This window comes from Pelodiscus sinensis, chromosome 10 (assembly GCF_049634645.1).
Source record: "Pelodiscus sinensis isolate JC-2024 chromosome 10, ASM4963464v1, whole genome shotgun sequence".
NCBI classification, from domain to species: Eukaryota; Metazoa; Chordata; order Testudines; family Trionychidae; genus Pelodiscus; species Pelodiscus sinensis.
Window position 1 is genome coordinate 10,607,322 of NC_134720.1, and position 15,300 is coordinate 10,622,621.

Below are 15,300 nucleotides of genomic sequence, written 5' to 3' on the forward strand. Positions count from 1 at the left end.
TCTCTGATACAGAAGCAGCAAAGTGGGTGGGATGTGAGCAGTCAACTAACTGATAAGCCTAGGCTTACTGATTAGTCAACTACTTGCTTACATCCCTAGTTGATAAACTGTAGAGGGAACAATGCATCTTAGGCTTCAGTGGTCGGGCTATTGTGAGGAAAATAGAGGCAATCTCTAGGGTTCATGAGAAATATGTAAATTTTCCAAAGGAGTCCCCCTTCCTTCAAAACAAACCATTTAAAAAGTATTAGGACAAAAGCTAATTATCCTCAACACAAAAATAATTTAAAAATGAGCACTGTATTTACAAGTTAAATACAACAGCAACAAGTTACATTTCTAAAACTGAGACAAACTAAAGTCCTTCATATAAGTTAATTATCATTCACTGAAAGGCCATTCTACTCTTGCCTTCAAAAAGTAGCAACTAAGAATCAAAGAAATTTAATGTACAACAAGAATTCAAATAAAGGCGAAATTCATTCAAACTTGTGAGGCATAAATGTTGCCTTTTCAATGCAAACAAAACCAAAACATAAATTTAAATTCATATACAGAAGAAATTAGAGAAATACATTCAGAAGTCTTAAGACAATATTAATAACATGGAGCAATTTTGTAATTGTTTAAAATGTAGCTTTTTAGGATTGTGCTTTGTTAATTCATTTTCTGATTTTTAACTCATTTTATGAAGAATTTCATATTAACATCTAATTAAGGAATCAGAAGATCAAGAAATACACAATATTGAGGAATGGCGAAATAGGTAAGATGAAAAACCCTCAAGAAAGAATACTTGGTATAAGAGTTCATTCTGCCTGCGAAGGATACACATAAAAAGAAAGAGGAAATTCTTACCTTAGATGCCAGAAAAGTATCTGCCCTATTCTCCTATTAGCAAGTGCTCTCTCTAGCAGGAACTGAGAGAGGGCACAATCAAGAAAAGGTTCATATTTCAGAACTTGCACAAGCTGCAGAAGATACTGAGAGAGTTCTTCATCACTGAAAGGAGATAATAAAATCTCATAAATAACTAGATAACTAGATTTACCAATTCCTGAAACAGCCTAACCTACCCAACAACCCAAACAAACCAACTGTAAGTTTTAGCTGCTCCCTGGTTTTTTTTTGCCAGCTGTGAGAAGAGAGAAGAGTGCTGAAATCAGGGTGTTCCCCTGCCCTGTACCCCATCCTATTGTTTTGAATGTGGTTATGTTCATGGAGTTGCTATCTATTATTGACGGTTTTCCCCCCCCCCCCCCCCCACTACTTTTGGGGATCTCATTAGGTTTTTTGAGTGTTGTATTTCATTTGTGACTCTGAATTAAAACCCTGTTACTTCTGTATTTAAGCCAGGAAACAGAAAACATGAGATCCTGCATACTTACACACTGTCTTTGTCAATCTCTGTAGCCTGCCCCCCCCCACAACTTCTCCCTTTCTGCCCCAAGCCCCACTCCTTCCTGGAGCCAGCCTGCAATCAAGTGTCAAAATTCGTGAAGTGGCCGCTCTGAGAAAATTATTGCCCCGTCACCTGGTATAGATACACTTGCTCTTCCTTCAGGAAGGGGGGAAAATGGACTAGATGACCTCTCAAGGTCCTTTCCATCCCTATATATGAGGGGTCATAGTGGACCACAAGTTGAATATGAGTCAACAGTGTGACGCTGTTGCAAAAAAAGCAAATATGATTCTAGGTTGTATCAACAGGTGTGTTGTAAGCAAAACTCGTGAAGTCATTCTGCCGCTCTACTCTGCACTAGTTAGGCCTCAGCTGGAGTACTGTGTCCAGTTCTGGGCGCCACATTTCAAGAAAGATGTGGAGAAATTGGAAAGGGTACAGAGAAGAGCGACAAGAATGATTAAAGGTCTAGAGAACATGACCTCTGAAGCCAGGCTTCATGAACTGGGCTTGTTTAGTTTGGAAAAAAGAAGATTAAGGGGGGACATGATAGCGGTTTTCAAATATCTAAAAGGGTGTCACAAGGAGGAAGGCGAAAATTTGTTCCTCTTGGTTTCTGAGGACAGGACAAGGAGTAATGGGCTTAAAGTGCAGCAGGGGAGGTTTAGATTGGACATTAGGAAAAAATTCCTAACTGTCAGGGTGGTCAAATATTGGAATAAATTGCCAAGGGAGGTGGTGGAATCTCCCTCTCTGGAGATATTTAAGAACAGGTTAGATAGACATCTGTCAGGGATGGTGTAGATGGAGCTTGGTCCTGCCTTGAGGGCGGGGGGCTGGACTCGATGACCTCTTGAGGTCCCTTCCAGTCTTATTATTCTATATCTAATATTCTATTATTAACCACCATATTTACTTGTGGTATTTTATCAGGCATCTAAAAAAGTCAGAAATTGAATTCTGATATCCTGCTGAAAGGAATTTTCCTTTGGAGACTTTACTAAGAATAATCATTCCAGATGAACCATTTCAGCCTTACGAGGTGAGCCAGGGTTAACAGAGCAATTACTTGTTTACATTCAAAATAAGTAAAAATATTTTGTCAATAACCTAGCCTTGACAATAAAAAAGCTGTTCATCACATACAAAGTTCAGGAGTCAAGGACAGGAGAAGTGCAGTAATTCTACAAATGATAATAAAGTTCAACTTCTTATGAAGCAAAATGTATACAACTGAAATGTATGAACATATTAACTCCAAGAAGAAACTGAAATACACAACTATCAAAACTTACCTTTTCATTAAATGGTACAGTGTGTAAACAGGCCACCTTATTTTCAGGCCCATGTAGCTGTACAGCTCCCTGTCGCCAAAGGCTCCACATTATTGACTCCCCCACTGACTAAGTGGGGAGGAAAGACATCTCTTTTCTTTGGGATGAGGACACTGCCAATCGTTTCTTGGAAGGGAAGGTTATGAACTTTGATCCCAGAATGTGAGAGGTATTAATTGATGCCAGACTGGACTATAATTGGGGCATTCTAAAAGAATCTAACTCAGGAACAGCAACTTGTGGCTCTGTTAGGAGCCAAATATGGCTCACCGCTCAAGCTCAGTCCGCCATCACTCTCACTCTCCCGCAATGGGGAGCCCATGCTGGCGATCCAGCTTCATGCCCCCTGCAAGATTGAAGCCAGTGCTTACTGCACGAGGTGAGGGGGTGGAGAAAGCCTCAAGCATTCCTAAATTTTAAAATAATCTTTTAATCCAGGAAGTGTCTCTTGTCTCGGAGGACATGGGTGCCGAGATCACATCAGCACACCAGGGGTGGGTATGGAGTGTGGCTAATATGGTAGCGGCCTTCGGGGACAAGGAGCAGCTGGATTTTCTGAAGGAGCAGCACGTGTGCTTCTTTCAGCACTGCCTGCAGATCCTGACCGAGAGGCCAGCAGGTGCTGTCTGAGCTGGAGAGGTGATGGGAGCAGGATGAGGCTGAGGGGGCCCGTTGGAGTTTATTTCAAGGCCCATCCACTGAGGCACCTCAAGGTCAAGTTCTGCTTGTGGCTGGCTCCCAGGCTGGGGATCCTGCCGCAGCTCTATTGACCAGAATCCAGCCAATGGAGCAGCGGGAAGCCATGCCTAGGACAAGCAGCCTGAGAACAGCGCAGGCGCAAAAAGCAAGTGCTGCCCAGACCCTGCACACGGCCCCTCCCCCAAGGCACCAACACCCTGTCCTCTGCCTGCTTCAGCCTCTGGCCAGACACCCACCCACACGCTGCTCCTGCCACCTGCCCCTGGCCAGGCACATACCTGCACCCTGCTCCTGCCCTCTGGCCTGTGGCCAGACACCCACCCACACTCTGCTCCTGCCCTCTGCCCCGATCAGACACATACATACACCCTGCTCTTGCCCCCTACTCCTGACCAGGCATCCACCTGCACCCTGCTCTTGCCCTCTGGCCCGTGGCCAGACACCCACCCACACCTTGCTCTTGCACCCTACCTCTCACCCACATCCTGCACCCCCATCCCTATCTCACTCACTGGCAGCTCTGTCCTGCACAATAGACCCCTCGTTTTTGGTCCCACCCCAGATCCTAGAGGGCCCACAAAATCCACTAACCTTGGAACCTCAGAAGAGTTATTCTGGCCTGAGGCCTTGAACCTCAGTCCTCCCTGCCCTCCTCCCCATAGGGCTGGAGAGCCAGGGTAGTGAGGTGTCTCAATTGGGGGCCACATCAGTGAGGGTTGGATGTTTTGGTGGTGGTGTGTTTTTTTTTTTTTTTTTTTTTTTGCTTCTCACTTAGTTGGTGCTTCTCACGTGGTCCGCGACTGATTTTTGTGTGTGTGACAGTGGCCCCTGACCCAAAAAAGGTTCCCCACCCCTGCAATAAATATAAACAGTGTTGAAACCTTTTGTGTTGGACATAATATTTTACTTTATTTAAAATGAAGCTTGGCCAACAAGCCCGCAGTTGGGGCCCAGCCCCCATCTGGCCACAGTATCATAACACTCTGGCACCTCCCACATACTCCATCCCTGAGCCCATCATACAACCTGAACCCCCTGCCCTGAGCCCCTCATACCCACGCATCCCTAAACTCCTGCACCCCCACATCCTGCCATACGATTGACAGAAGACAGCCTGAATGCATGCATGAAGCTGGATTTGACCAGTTATGATGAAAACTTCAAATAAATGTGTGAAAAGATGTAGGAGCAGAAGTCCCATTAAATAAAGGTTGTGAGTACAATGTTTCATTTATGCTATTATTAATCATTATGTCAATTAATAATGTTCTTATACGGCTTCTTGTTGACCACTTGTTCTGAATTTTGATGTAGTTTGTCTGTTCGGTTTGAAAATGTTGCTGACCCCTGGTCTAACATTCTTTGCATGCACCGTTTTACTTGGAGACCCTTGTGTGGGATAGAATGTGTTTTCTAAGACTGAGTCCTTTTCTCCCTTGTAAAACAGAATGCAATTTTTACCCAATAGTACTTTAACAGCTGAACAATTACCATAACCTACCTCATTTGCTTTAAGCAGCCCACTGCATATTCTCTCACATACTGGTCTGGATAATTGAAATCCAGTAATTCTAATGCTTCTCTAGGAGGCAGTTTTGACCATATTTGAAGAAGAGCCTGAAGCTGTTTTAAAAGCAAAAATATCTACAGTTAATCACCTGTTCAATACATAGTTGAGAAGTCAGATGGGCAGATATTCCTGATAATTATTTGGAATATCAGTATTAACAACAACAAAAAAAAAAACAACCAACCAAACAAAAAAAGATTATGGGGTTAAGTTAGTTAAAAACTGGGAAAGTGACACTATGAAAATGTTCTCTTTTTGGCTATTCTGCTCCGGTTCTTTTGATGGAATTTGGTCTTTAGTAAATAGCTTTTTTGGTAAAAAAGTCAGATAACTTAGAATATCTTATTTTTGGTTATTTCAGTAAAATTTTTGATGAAGTTTTGTTGAAAATTGCTTGTAAATAAATTTTGCTGAAAAATTTTCACTTTTTTTTTTTAAAGTAAACTGGAGGGAGGTTGGGGAGAGAAGAGAACAAAAGGCTTTTCTATTAAACATTTTGGCTTACTCACATTATGCAGCACATCTTTAGATATAACGCAACTGCTCTATAATACATTTATATTTACAAACAAAGTGGCAATGACCCAGAGAAGACCACCACAATGAAGGATGATTCTATAATGGTATGCAAATGACCTGGATACTCATAGTCCATATACACTCCCTGCTACCACCACAGTGGAAAACGGAAGCTATAGCCATTAGAGCCTAAGATACCAGAGCTTGGTTACAGAAAAGAGGACATGGTCTTTTCCCCATTGCTATGTAAATCTTGTTTTAGATTTTCACCCTCTAAAACAGAGTAGCCCTCTGTCTAAGAGCACAAGCAAGAAAAAATACACATAGCATCACACGCATGAGGGCGGTAGAAATGAAATTTTGAACCTACTAAAATCAATACCCCTTGACTTCAGTGTGTATATTTTAGCTGTGCTCAAGGATCTGACCCACATCACTGGGCATTGGTTTCCATTGCCTTGACCATAGGACTCTTGTTCCCTAATTTATGCTATAGCTGCAAGATTGATTTAAACTGCTACATGCATGCAAACAGAAGCATTACTTCTCAAATTGGTTGAGGGCTTGTATTTCAAGAATTTGAAAATATAAATTATTTATTAAAATAGCAAAAGTTGACCCATTTCTAGCTCTCAGCCACCTATAACACTATCAACAGTTAGTAAAAGTAGTGAAGTTTCACAGCTTTTGTTATTTTTATCCCTTATGGCAGATCTAGCTTTAAGCAACTAGATATGAATAAAGTTCAAGAAACACTAGAGCACATATTAGAATCTAAACCAATGACAGTAGGGCTTGTCAGTGTTACATGAGCAACCCAATGGAGGTATAAATAGGATATCAAATTTACACAGTTTTGGGTTAAAAAAAACAAAACAAAAAACTTTTCTTTAGTAGTAAACAACATCAATACTAAAAAAATCCTTCATGCTAGTTAGGGCTGTCCCTACTGATGCTGGTGCCACACACAGCTCAGCATCAGTATGCTCCCCCTGTAAAGGATGCTGACGCTGTGGGGAAAACGGATTGCCAGTTTTCCCTGACTGGATGTCATTTACTGTAGTGACATCAGTCCATCCTTTCTGGGAGAATTGGTGACCTGGAGAAGAGCCAGGAGAGATGTGCAGGCTGGAGGAGCAGCAGGCAGACAGGCAGCCAAAGCACCACTTCTTTCTAGCTTCCCACTGCACAGCTGCTCCCTGCTCAGTCCTCCACACTGGAGAGCAGGGAGTGGGTGCTGAGCCCTGATGTGGAGGGGAGGGATAGTTGGGCAGGCAAGAGGGGAGCAGGCAGCTGGAGGATAGGGATTGGGGTGGCCGGAGACTATAGGTGGCATGCAGCTGCACAGGGCACCATGAAATTTGAGGGAATTTGGCACCCCAATTTTGTGGTGCCCTATGCAGCTGCATATTTTGTCTGTCAGTAGAGACAGCCCTGTTGCTAGTTGGATAATACAAATATTTAATTACAAAAAGACTTTTCAGTAAAAGCAAAACATGTTCTCACTCTGATTAGTGAATCCTTTTGTCCATGAGTGAGATTTCCACATTCCATTGCATGTCAGTCCAGAGCTTCTTCAGTCAAATATGCTAAATGTACACTTTAGTAATGTTAATTGCTACCCAATAGTGATGTAAAATCCCATTTAATCATTTAACTGGTTAAAAGTTACATTTAGCTGGTTAACCAGTTAAGTGGTTATGGTTATCCCATGGACAGGGGCAGCTCCAGCCTGGCTGGAGCAGTCTCTAGCCTCATAGGGCTGCCGGTTCTGCTGGCCCACCCTGCAGTGAGCCCTTCAGGGCTGGAGCAGCCCTGTGCCCATGGCAGGCCACGGGCAGGGGGCTACTCCTGGGTGCCAGTTAACTCATTACTGTAAGCATCACCTAATAAGGTGATGCTTACTTAACTGGTTATTCATTCACATCTGAATTACTCAAGGCCATCTTTTAAAATTGAAGGAGCCATATTTTGTGCACTCTCATTGGCAGGGTTGTGAGGGATGCAGATCATTAACAAAAAATTAATGCCCATGTTAGAATCTCTGAGAAAACAATCAATGTTTCCGTGAGTGAGGTTATAGTTAGAAATGCAGATTGATTACAAGAATTTATATTTATAGGCTTCAGAAAGATTTAAAGACAAAGATTATCTAGAATATAAATACCACTTTGCTACAGACATGCATATACCACATAATCAGCCCAGAGAAGGAAATATTCAGTCACGCTATTTCCCTCTTTAAGAGAGCAGCACAGCATAGGAGTTGAAGTACCACAAACACTTGTGCTGAGACTAAAAATGTACCAATGCGGATGCACCAGCACTCATGCTGTGCACCAATAAAAGCAGATACTGAAGAAGTGACCATATCGACATTTTAACACTCAAGACACCAAAACAAATATGCCAGTGCACCAATGCAGATGCTAAACCATGAAAAAATACAGAGACCTACATGCTGAGGCACATAAAAATCCCAGATGCTGATGCGCCATGGCTGAATATTGATCTCAATAGTAACTCTGAAAATCAAGAGAGTTATTAAACTGTATAAATATGGTTTTAGGCATTCAATTTTATGCAATTAAATTTGAAAATTACAGCCCCATAGTATAGGAAGGTTTCAAAGAGGATGGAGAAAGGATGTTCTCAGTAGTGACGGATGGCAGAACAAGGAGCAATAGTCTCAGGTTACAGTGGGGGAGGTCTAGGTTGGATATTAGGAAAAACTATTTCACTAGGAGGGTGATGAAGTACTGGAATGGGTTACCTAGGGAGGTGGTGGAATCTTCATCCCTAGAGGTTTTTAAGTCTCGGCTTCACAAAACCCTGGCTGGGATGATTTATTTATGGTTATTCCTGTTTTGGATAGGGGGCTGGACTCAATGCTCTCTTGAGATCTCTTCCAGCCCTATGATTCTAGGAAAGGTGCATTAGGAGTACGTAGTGAACAGCTCAAACGGGGGGGGGGGGGGGAGGGGGGGGCATGAGTCTCATGAGAACAAAGGTGAAGATCCTGTAGTGTAGGGGCTGTCAGTCAAGGGGTACAACCTCTCCATTCCTTGGAGGAATGGCATAACCATTGCATTAGTGAAAACTGTTCCGCCCCGCTCTCCCACCCGGGAGAATGCCAAAATTGCTGCTAGGTGGACCCTCACTGAGGAAGGAGGCTGACCTTGTTTCCTGAGTTCTAACAAATAATTGAAACTAAGTGGGATTAGACTCTAGAGCAGGTCAACCCCCCCGCCCTTTGGAAAGCCCATGATGAGAAGTACTTCCACTTAGCCACATCTGTGGCTTTAGTGGAGGGTTTCCTACTCTTCGAGAGCACTCTACTCACCGACTCCAAACAAAGGTATTCTCCCTCCTCTCAACCACGGATCTTACATGCTGTGAAGTGTAGAGACTGGAGATTCGGGTGACAGAGCTGACCCTAGCCTAGGTCCTGGGTAATCAGATCACAAATCAACGGGAATACTATCAGTGCCTCTATTGATAGATCCAACAGAGTGGAGAACCAGTGTTGGCTGGGCCACGCTGGAGCTACCAAAATCACTAACACCTTGTACCTCTACACCCTGAGGAGGGCCTTGTGTATTAATGAAAAGGGAGAGAAATGCATTCCTACCCATCCTGGTTAAGAGTATAATAAGTAAAGTTATCTACTTATTCTTACAATATAAGAATTAGGGGTCACCAAATGAAATTAATAGGCAGCAGGTTTAAAAACAAACAAAAGGAAGTTTTTCTTCACTCAGTGCACAGTCAGCCTGTGGAACTCCTTGCCAGAGGATGTGGTGAAGGCTAGAACTTTAACAGTGTTCAAAAAAGATCTATATAGATTCATGGAAGTTAGGTCCATCAATGGCTATTAGCCAGGATAGGTAGGAATGGTATCCCTAGCCTCTGTTTCTCTGGAGGTGGGTAACAAGGGAGGGATCACGTGAGGATTATCTGTTGTGATCCCTTCCTCTGGGGCATCTGGTATTGGCCACTGCCGGCAGACAGGATACTGGGCTAGATGGTCCTTTGGTCTGATCCAGTACAGCCGCTCTCATGAGGATTAAGTCTGCCTGGTGAAGGGGATGCCTGCACAAACCATGTCCTCCTGAAGCCACCAGTGCAGGGAGACCAAGACATCTGGGGGAAGTGAGACCACCATTACCTAAGTGAGCCATACCTGCAAGGGATGGAGACCTAGGTGTTATATATATATATATACATACACACACACATACGCATGCATGCTGCCATACATTCAATTCCTGGCTGTTGTCAGAGGCAATGCCTACGGGCCCAGAATAATGTCTCTTATGGTATGAACCTGATCCTTGGAAGGAATGCCATTGCTGTTCATAGATTCATAGACTATTAGAACTGGAAGGGACCTCGAGAGGCCATCAAGTCCAGTCCCCTGCCCTCTCGGCAGGACCCTAATAGAGGTCTATCTAACCTGCTCTTAAATATCTCCAGAGATGAAGATTCCATAACCTTCCTAGGCTACTTATTCCAGTATTTAACCACACTGACAGTTAGGAAGTTTTTCCTAATGTCCAACTTAAACCTCCCTTTCTGTAGTTGAGTCCAGCCTCACTCCCACAAACTCTTTCATCTATACAGGGATGAGGGTGGACTTCTTGTTTAGCATAAGGCCTAGTTGAGTAAAGGTGTCTTTAACTGGGTCTATATCCTGTTGCACTTGAGGTCTCTAGGTGCCCCTGACTAGCAATCACCTAAATAGGGGAAAACTTGCATCATGTGCCTTCTGACAAAACCTGCTGCCACAGGCTGCTACCACTGCTGTACATTTTGTAAAGACACTGGGGGTTGTAGACAGGCCAAACAGGAGGACCACAAACTGGTAACGGTCTCTTCTGATTGGAAATCAGAGGAACCGCCTGTGTGGTGGAATAATAGAAATAGGCATCTTAAACTGAGGGTGGCATACCAGTCCTCTAGATCAAGGGAGGGAATGATCAAGACTAATGTGACCATTCTGAAACTTGTGTTTATGAAGTCATTGAGCTCTCTGAGATCCAGAATGGGGCAAAGACCTCCTTCGGATTTTGAGATTAAAAAATAATGGGAGTAAAACCCCTTTCCTCTGAACTCCAGCGGAACAAATTTCACCGCTCCAAGTTATATAAGCGAACACATTTCCTGATGCAGAAGGTGCTCGTGAGAAGGGTCCCCGAAGAACTGGGAAGGGGGTGGGGAGGGCAAGGATGGGAGAGAGTAACCTACTCCCATCATGTCTAGGATCCACCTATCTGAGATGATCCTGAGCCAGGCACAGTGAAAGCGGAATAAACAGTTGACAAAGGCAGAAACTAGTGTTAAAACTATAACTCTGATCTCAGGCGCATCTTCAAAAGCCTGGCCTAAACCACTGCACCTTGTTAGGGGACCTGTCCCCTGGTCTAAGGTGGACTGGGACTGTCTCCTGTTGGTCCTGCCATTAATGCTACGGTTCTTCCTTCTTTTGGAGTATGACCTTGGACCCTAGTGATAAGAGTTGGGAGAGGGTCTAAGATTAAAGGGGGCTCCTTTGTGGAGCCAATGTGTGTATGGCCAAGGACTACAGTGTGGCCCTGCAGTGTTTGAGGCTATACAGTTTGCTGTCTGTTCAGAAAACAGTCCATTGATCTTACATGCTGTGACCACAGATCTTACAGATCCTCAGATCTGTGTCCTGAACAGTGGTTTGTACTTCGGGTGGGGTATCTGAGAACGGCAGCCAAGTATTCTGCCACATGACAATGCCCATGGCCACGGAACAGGCAGTGGAGTCTGTGGTGTCCAAAGCTGCCTGTGTGTGAGGTGGCGTGAGATATGATCTTCCCCTCCTTTACAAGTACACCAAACTCTTGATCAGAATCACATGGGAGTAGTTCTTTAAAGTTATCCATAGCTACCCAAGAGTTATACGTGTACCTTCCAATTGGTAATTCTCAGTTGTAGGCTTGCTGCGGCATAGGCCTTGCAGCCTAGTATGTGCTTGCTTTTCTCCCTATGGTTGGTAGCCTTTACCACTAGGGACCCCAGGGGATGGTGGGCAAATAGGTGCTCATAGCCAGATTGAGGCACATAATGCCATCACTGCACGACCATCTGTGTTGGGGGGAAATCAATGCGGGGGTTTGCCACAGTAGTTTGGAGATTTTGGCCACTGACTTATTCAGTGAGAGCACCACCCTGGCTGAAGCGTCCACCATAGAGTCTGAGTTCTCCACAACTTCCTCTGCCTGGACCCTTAGGTTCTGGGCTAGGATCTTCAACAGCTCCTGGTGGGTCCTAGTGTCAATGGCTGGCATGGCAGGTACAGAGTCAGCTAGGGCCTCAACAGGGGATGAGGAAGACAAGTTCCTGGGTGGCAGCTGTTCCCCAGCCTGATGGCACTCTTGGGTCTGTGGAGGGCCCAGGGTTGTTGCCAGCTAGACATCACCACATACACTATGGGTGGTCTGCCGTCCTCCCTTTACGGGCTTGGCCTGTGCTCTGATGTTGGTGCCTGAGGAAGGGGTGCCTTGGGAATACGAGTAAGTAGAACCCGTCCGAATGCTGTCTGCCACTGGGCTAGATGAAAGGCCCATAAAATCCAGAATGGCCACTGGACTGGAGGCTGCCACTGCGGGTGCCATGCCTTGTGAGAGGCCAGAGTCCAGTGCCGAGAGAACTGTAGAGGAGGAGTGGCAAGTGGTTTGGAAGTAAGAGTCAAAATTCAAACTGCTCTGGACAAACTAGAGAAATGGTTTGAGGTAAACAGGACAAAGTTTAATAAGGACAAATGCAAAATACTCCACTTAGGAAGGAACAATTAGTTTCACACATACAGAATGGGAAGCAACTATCTAGGAAGAAGTACTGCAGAAAGGGAATTAGGGGTCATATTAGACCACAAGGTTAAACATGAGTCCACAGTGTGACACATTTGCTTTTTTTGCAACAGTTATTCTGGGATGCATTAACAGGAGTGTTGTGAGTAATACACGAGAAGTCATTCTATTGCTCTACTATGCGCTGATCAGGCCTCAATTGGAGTATTGTGTCCAGTTCTGGGCACCACAATTCAAGAAAGATGTGGAGAAATGGAGAAGGTCCAGAGAAGAGCAACAAAAATGATTAAAAGGTCTAGAAAACATGAGCTATGAGGGAAGACTAAAAGAATTGGGCTTGCTTAGTTTAGAAAAGAGAAGACTGAGCAGGGACATAATAGCTGTTTCCAAGTATCTAAAAGGTGGTTACAAGGAGGAGGGAGAAAAATTGTTCTCCTTAGCTTCTGAGGACAGGACAAGAAGCAATGGGCTTAAATTGCAGCAAGGGAGGTTTAGGTTGGACATTAGGAAAAACTTCCTAACTGTCAGGGTGGTTAAACACTAGAATAAATTGCCTAGGGGGGCTATGGAATCTCCATCACTGGAGATATTTAAGAACAGATTAGACAGACATCTGTCAAGGATGATCTTACAGTGCTTGGTCCTGCCTTGAGGGCAGAGGACTAGACTTGATGACCTCTTGAGGTCCCTTCCAGTTCTATGATTCGGCACAAGCTGTGCCAAGATCGAGATCTACAAGATGAGATTCTTGAAAGCATTGACTACCTCTGATTCCAAAGAATATTCTGACATTGTCTGTGTCACTGTCTTGGTCAATGGTGCCAATGAGTGGCATCAAACCTGGAGTGGCATCAAACCTGGTAGTGGGCCAAAGTCAATAGCTTGCACTGGTGCCAGACTGGCGGAGGTGGAAGCATCATGTGTGCCTGAAGGCTCCGATGCTGGGGACAGTGGCAATGGGGGTGCCGAATGGGTAGGCAAGATGGGCAGTGCTCGTGTTGACACTGGTCTCTGTGCCAAATGTCTGACCGGCATGGGGCCCCTCTTGGTGCTCCACTGTCAGTGCCGAGCCCAGCGAACATGTACGCTCTATTAACTCTTGAGCCGTGCCAAAGGTGTCCAATGTGGAGAGTTGTTGGAGATCCTCTACAGGCATGTCCTGCAAGTCTGGACTACCCGCCCACACTGAGCTCGACTGGTGCTTAACTGGCGCAGGAGCACTCAACTGCGTCAGTGATGATAGTCACTGAGTGTCCTACTTGAGGACACACTCTGTGCTCGTGTTGGGACAGAGAACTGCCTCTGAGGGCCTCAGTCCTCTTCTGCAGGACAGGTGATTGAGAGTGGGGCCGAGGTGCCGAGCTTTGCTGATGGCTTGCACACCGACACCAGTGCACTCTAAACAGCTGAAGCCAGTGCCGGAGATTGGAGAGCCAACTCCCTTTTGGTCCTAGCTTAAAAGCTCTGTAAATCTTGCAGCTATTGGTCAAGAATTGCTCCCCTAGATACTTCAAACAGGTATTGTGGGGATTGCCAGAATGCAGTAGTTTCAAGCACTGGGGACAAGGCTTGAAGACATGCAGTCCAGGTATCCTCCCGGGGGCGGGGGGGGGAGGAGGGAGAAGGAATGGTCACAGGAGACTCCCACTAACACTAACTAAACTACTACACTATTAACTACCCAACATTTTAAATACAAACTATTCACAGATGAACCGCTAAGGATGCACTCGCAAGTGAATGGAACAGACACGAGCAAGCACACGAACAACCTCAACTTTTGCCAGTGCTGCATCTACACTACCATAAACACATAAATATATATGTATAAATACATTTTCTGTTTACAGCTTTGGAAATCTGTTATGTGCACAAATGTTCCTTAAATAAAGAAACCATAATAAACTGTCTATGCACTTTGAGATCCCTCTGATCTCAGAGCAGAGGGACCACACAAGGTCCTGTACATTAATTAAGGATGGAAAAACCTTTAATATTTTATGTGGTGACTTAGACCTGGCACAGTTCCCTCATATGGGATTTATTTCAACCTAATCAAGTAAATTGTGAGAATAAAATCCTGTTTCATTTTTAATTCCAAATTAAGTTCTATTATCCTGAAGAGATTTTTAATGATTACTTGTCTATTTTTCAATAAAGTAAAAAACTCCTACTACATATCTGGGGCAGGCCACAAGGTATGTACAAACCTGTAACATATTCATGAATGCCACACAATATTCTTTAATGAGGGCAAATGTAATTTATCTACAATACATTTGAGAGAGTGTGTCCAGCTGTCTGTGTATTTGTTTGTTTGTTCAAGAACTCATAAATGGTAATAGCTAAGACCACCACATTCGGTATACAGCTTCTTCTTAAAAGCAAGGTTGTGCCAAGAACCAAGCTGGGAGGGGTTGCAACTTCTTTGGAGGATAAGGTCATAATTCAAAATGGTCTAGACAAACTGGAGAAATGGTCTGAGGAAAATAGGATTAAGTTTAATAAGGACGAATGCGAAGTGTTCCTTCCTAAGTGAAGTAATCAGTTTCACACATACAGAATGGGAAGCGACTGTCTAGGAAGGAGTACTGCAGAAAGGGATCTAGGGGTTATAGTGGACCACAAGCTAAATATGAACCAACAGTGTGATGCTGTTGCAAAAAAAAGCAAACATAAGAAAGATGTAGAGATATTGGAGAAAGTCCAGAGAAGAGCAACAAGAATGATCGAAGGTCTAGAGAAAATGACCTGTGAAGGAAGACTGAAAGAATTGGGCTTGTTTAGTTTGGAAAGGAGAAAACTGAGAGGGGACATGATAGCTGTGTACCAGTATCTAAAAGAGTGTCACAAGCAGGAGGGAGAAAAAAAATTCTTCTCCTTGGCCTCTGAGGATAGGACAAGAAGCAATGGGCTTAAACTGCAGCAAGGGAGGTT

At 44.2% G+C, this 15,300-nt stretch overlaps 1 protein-coding gene across 6 annotated transcripts in view; it reads right to left on the reverse strand.

The window, feature by feature from the left end:
- PIK3CB (phosphatidylinositol-4,5-bisphosphate 3-kinase catalytic subunit beta) overlaps positions 1 to 15,300 on the reverse strand; it is a 229,428-nt gene that overhangs the window by 87,025 nt on the left and 127,103 nt on the right. For all 6 annotated transcript variants that reach the window (XM_075937524.1, XM_075937519.1, XM_075937522.1 and 3 more), the window contains 2 exons: positions 4,937 to 5,058; positions 859 to 1,002 (listed from right to left, as the gene is read on the reverse strand). In XM_075937524.1, coding sequence (XP_075793639.1) covers positions 859 to 1,002; positions 4,937 to 5,058 — 266 coding nt within the window. The remainder of the gene's footprint in view (positions 1 to 858; positions 1,003 to 4,936; positions 5,059 to 15,300) is intronic.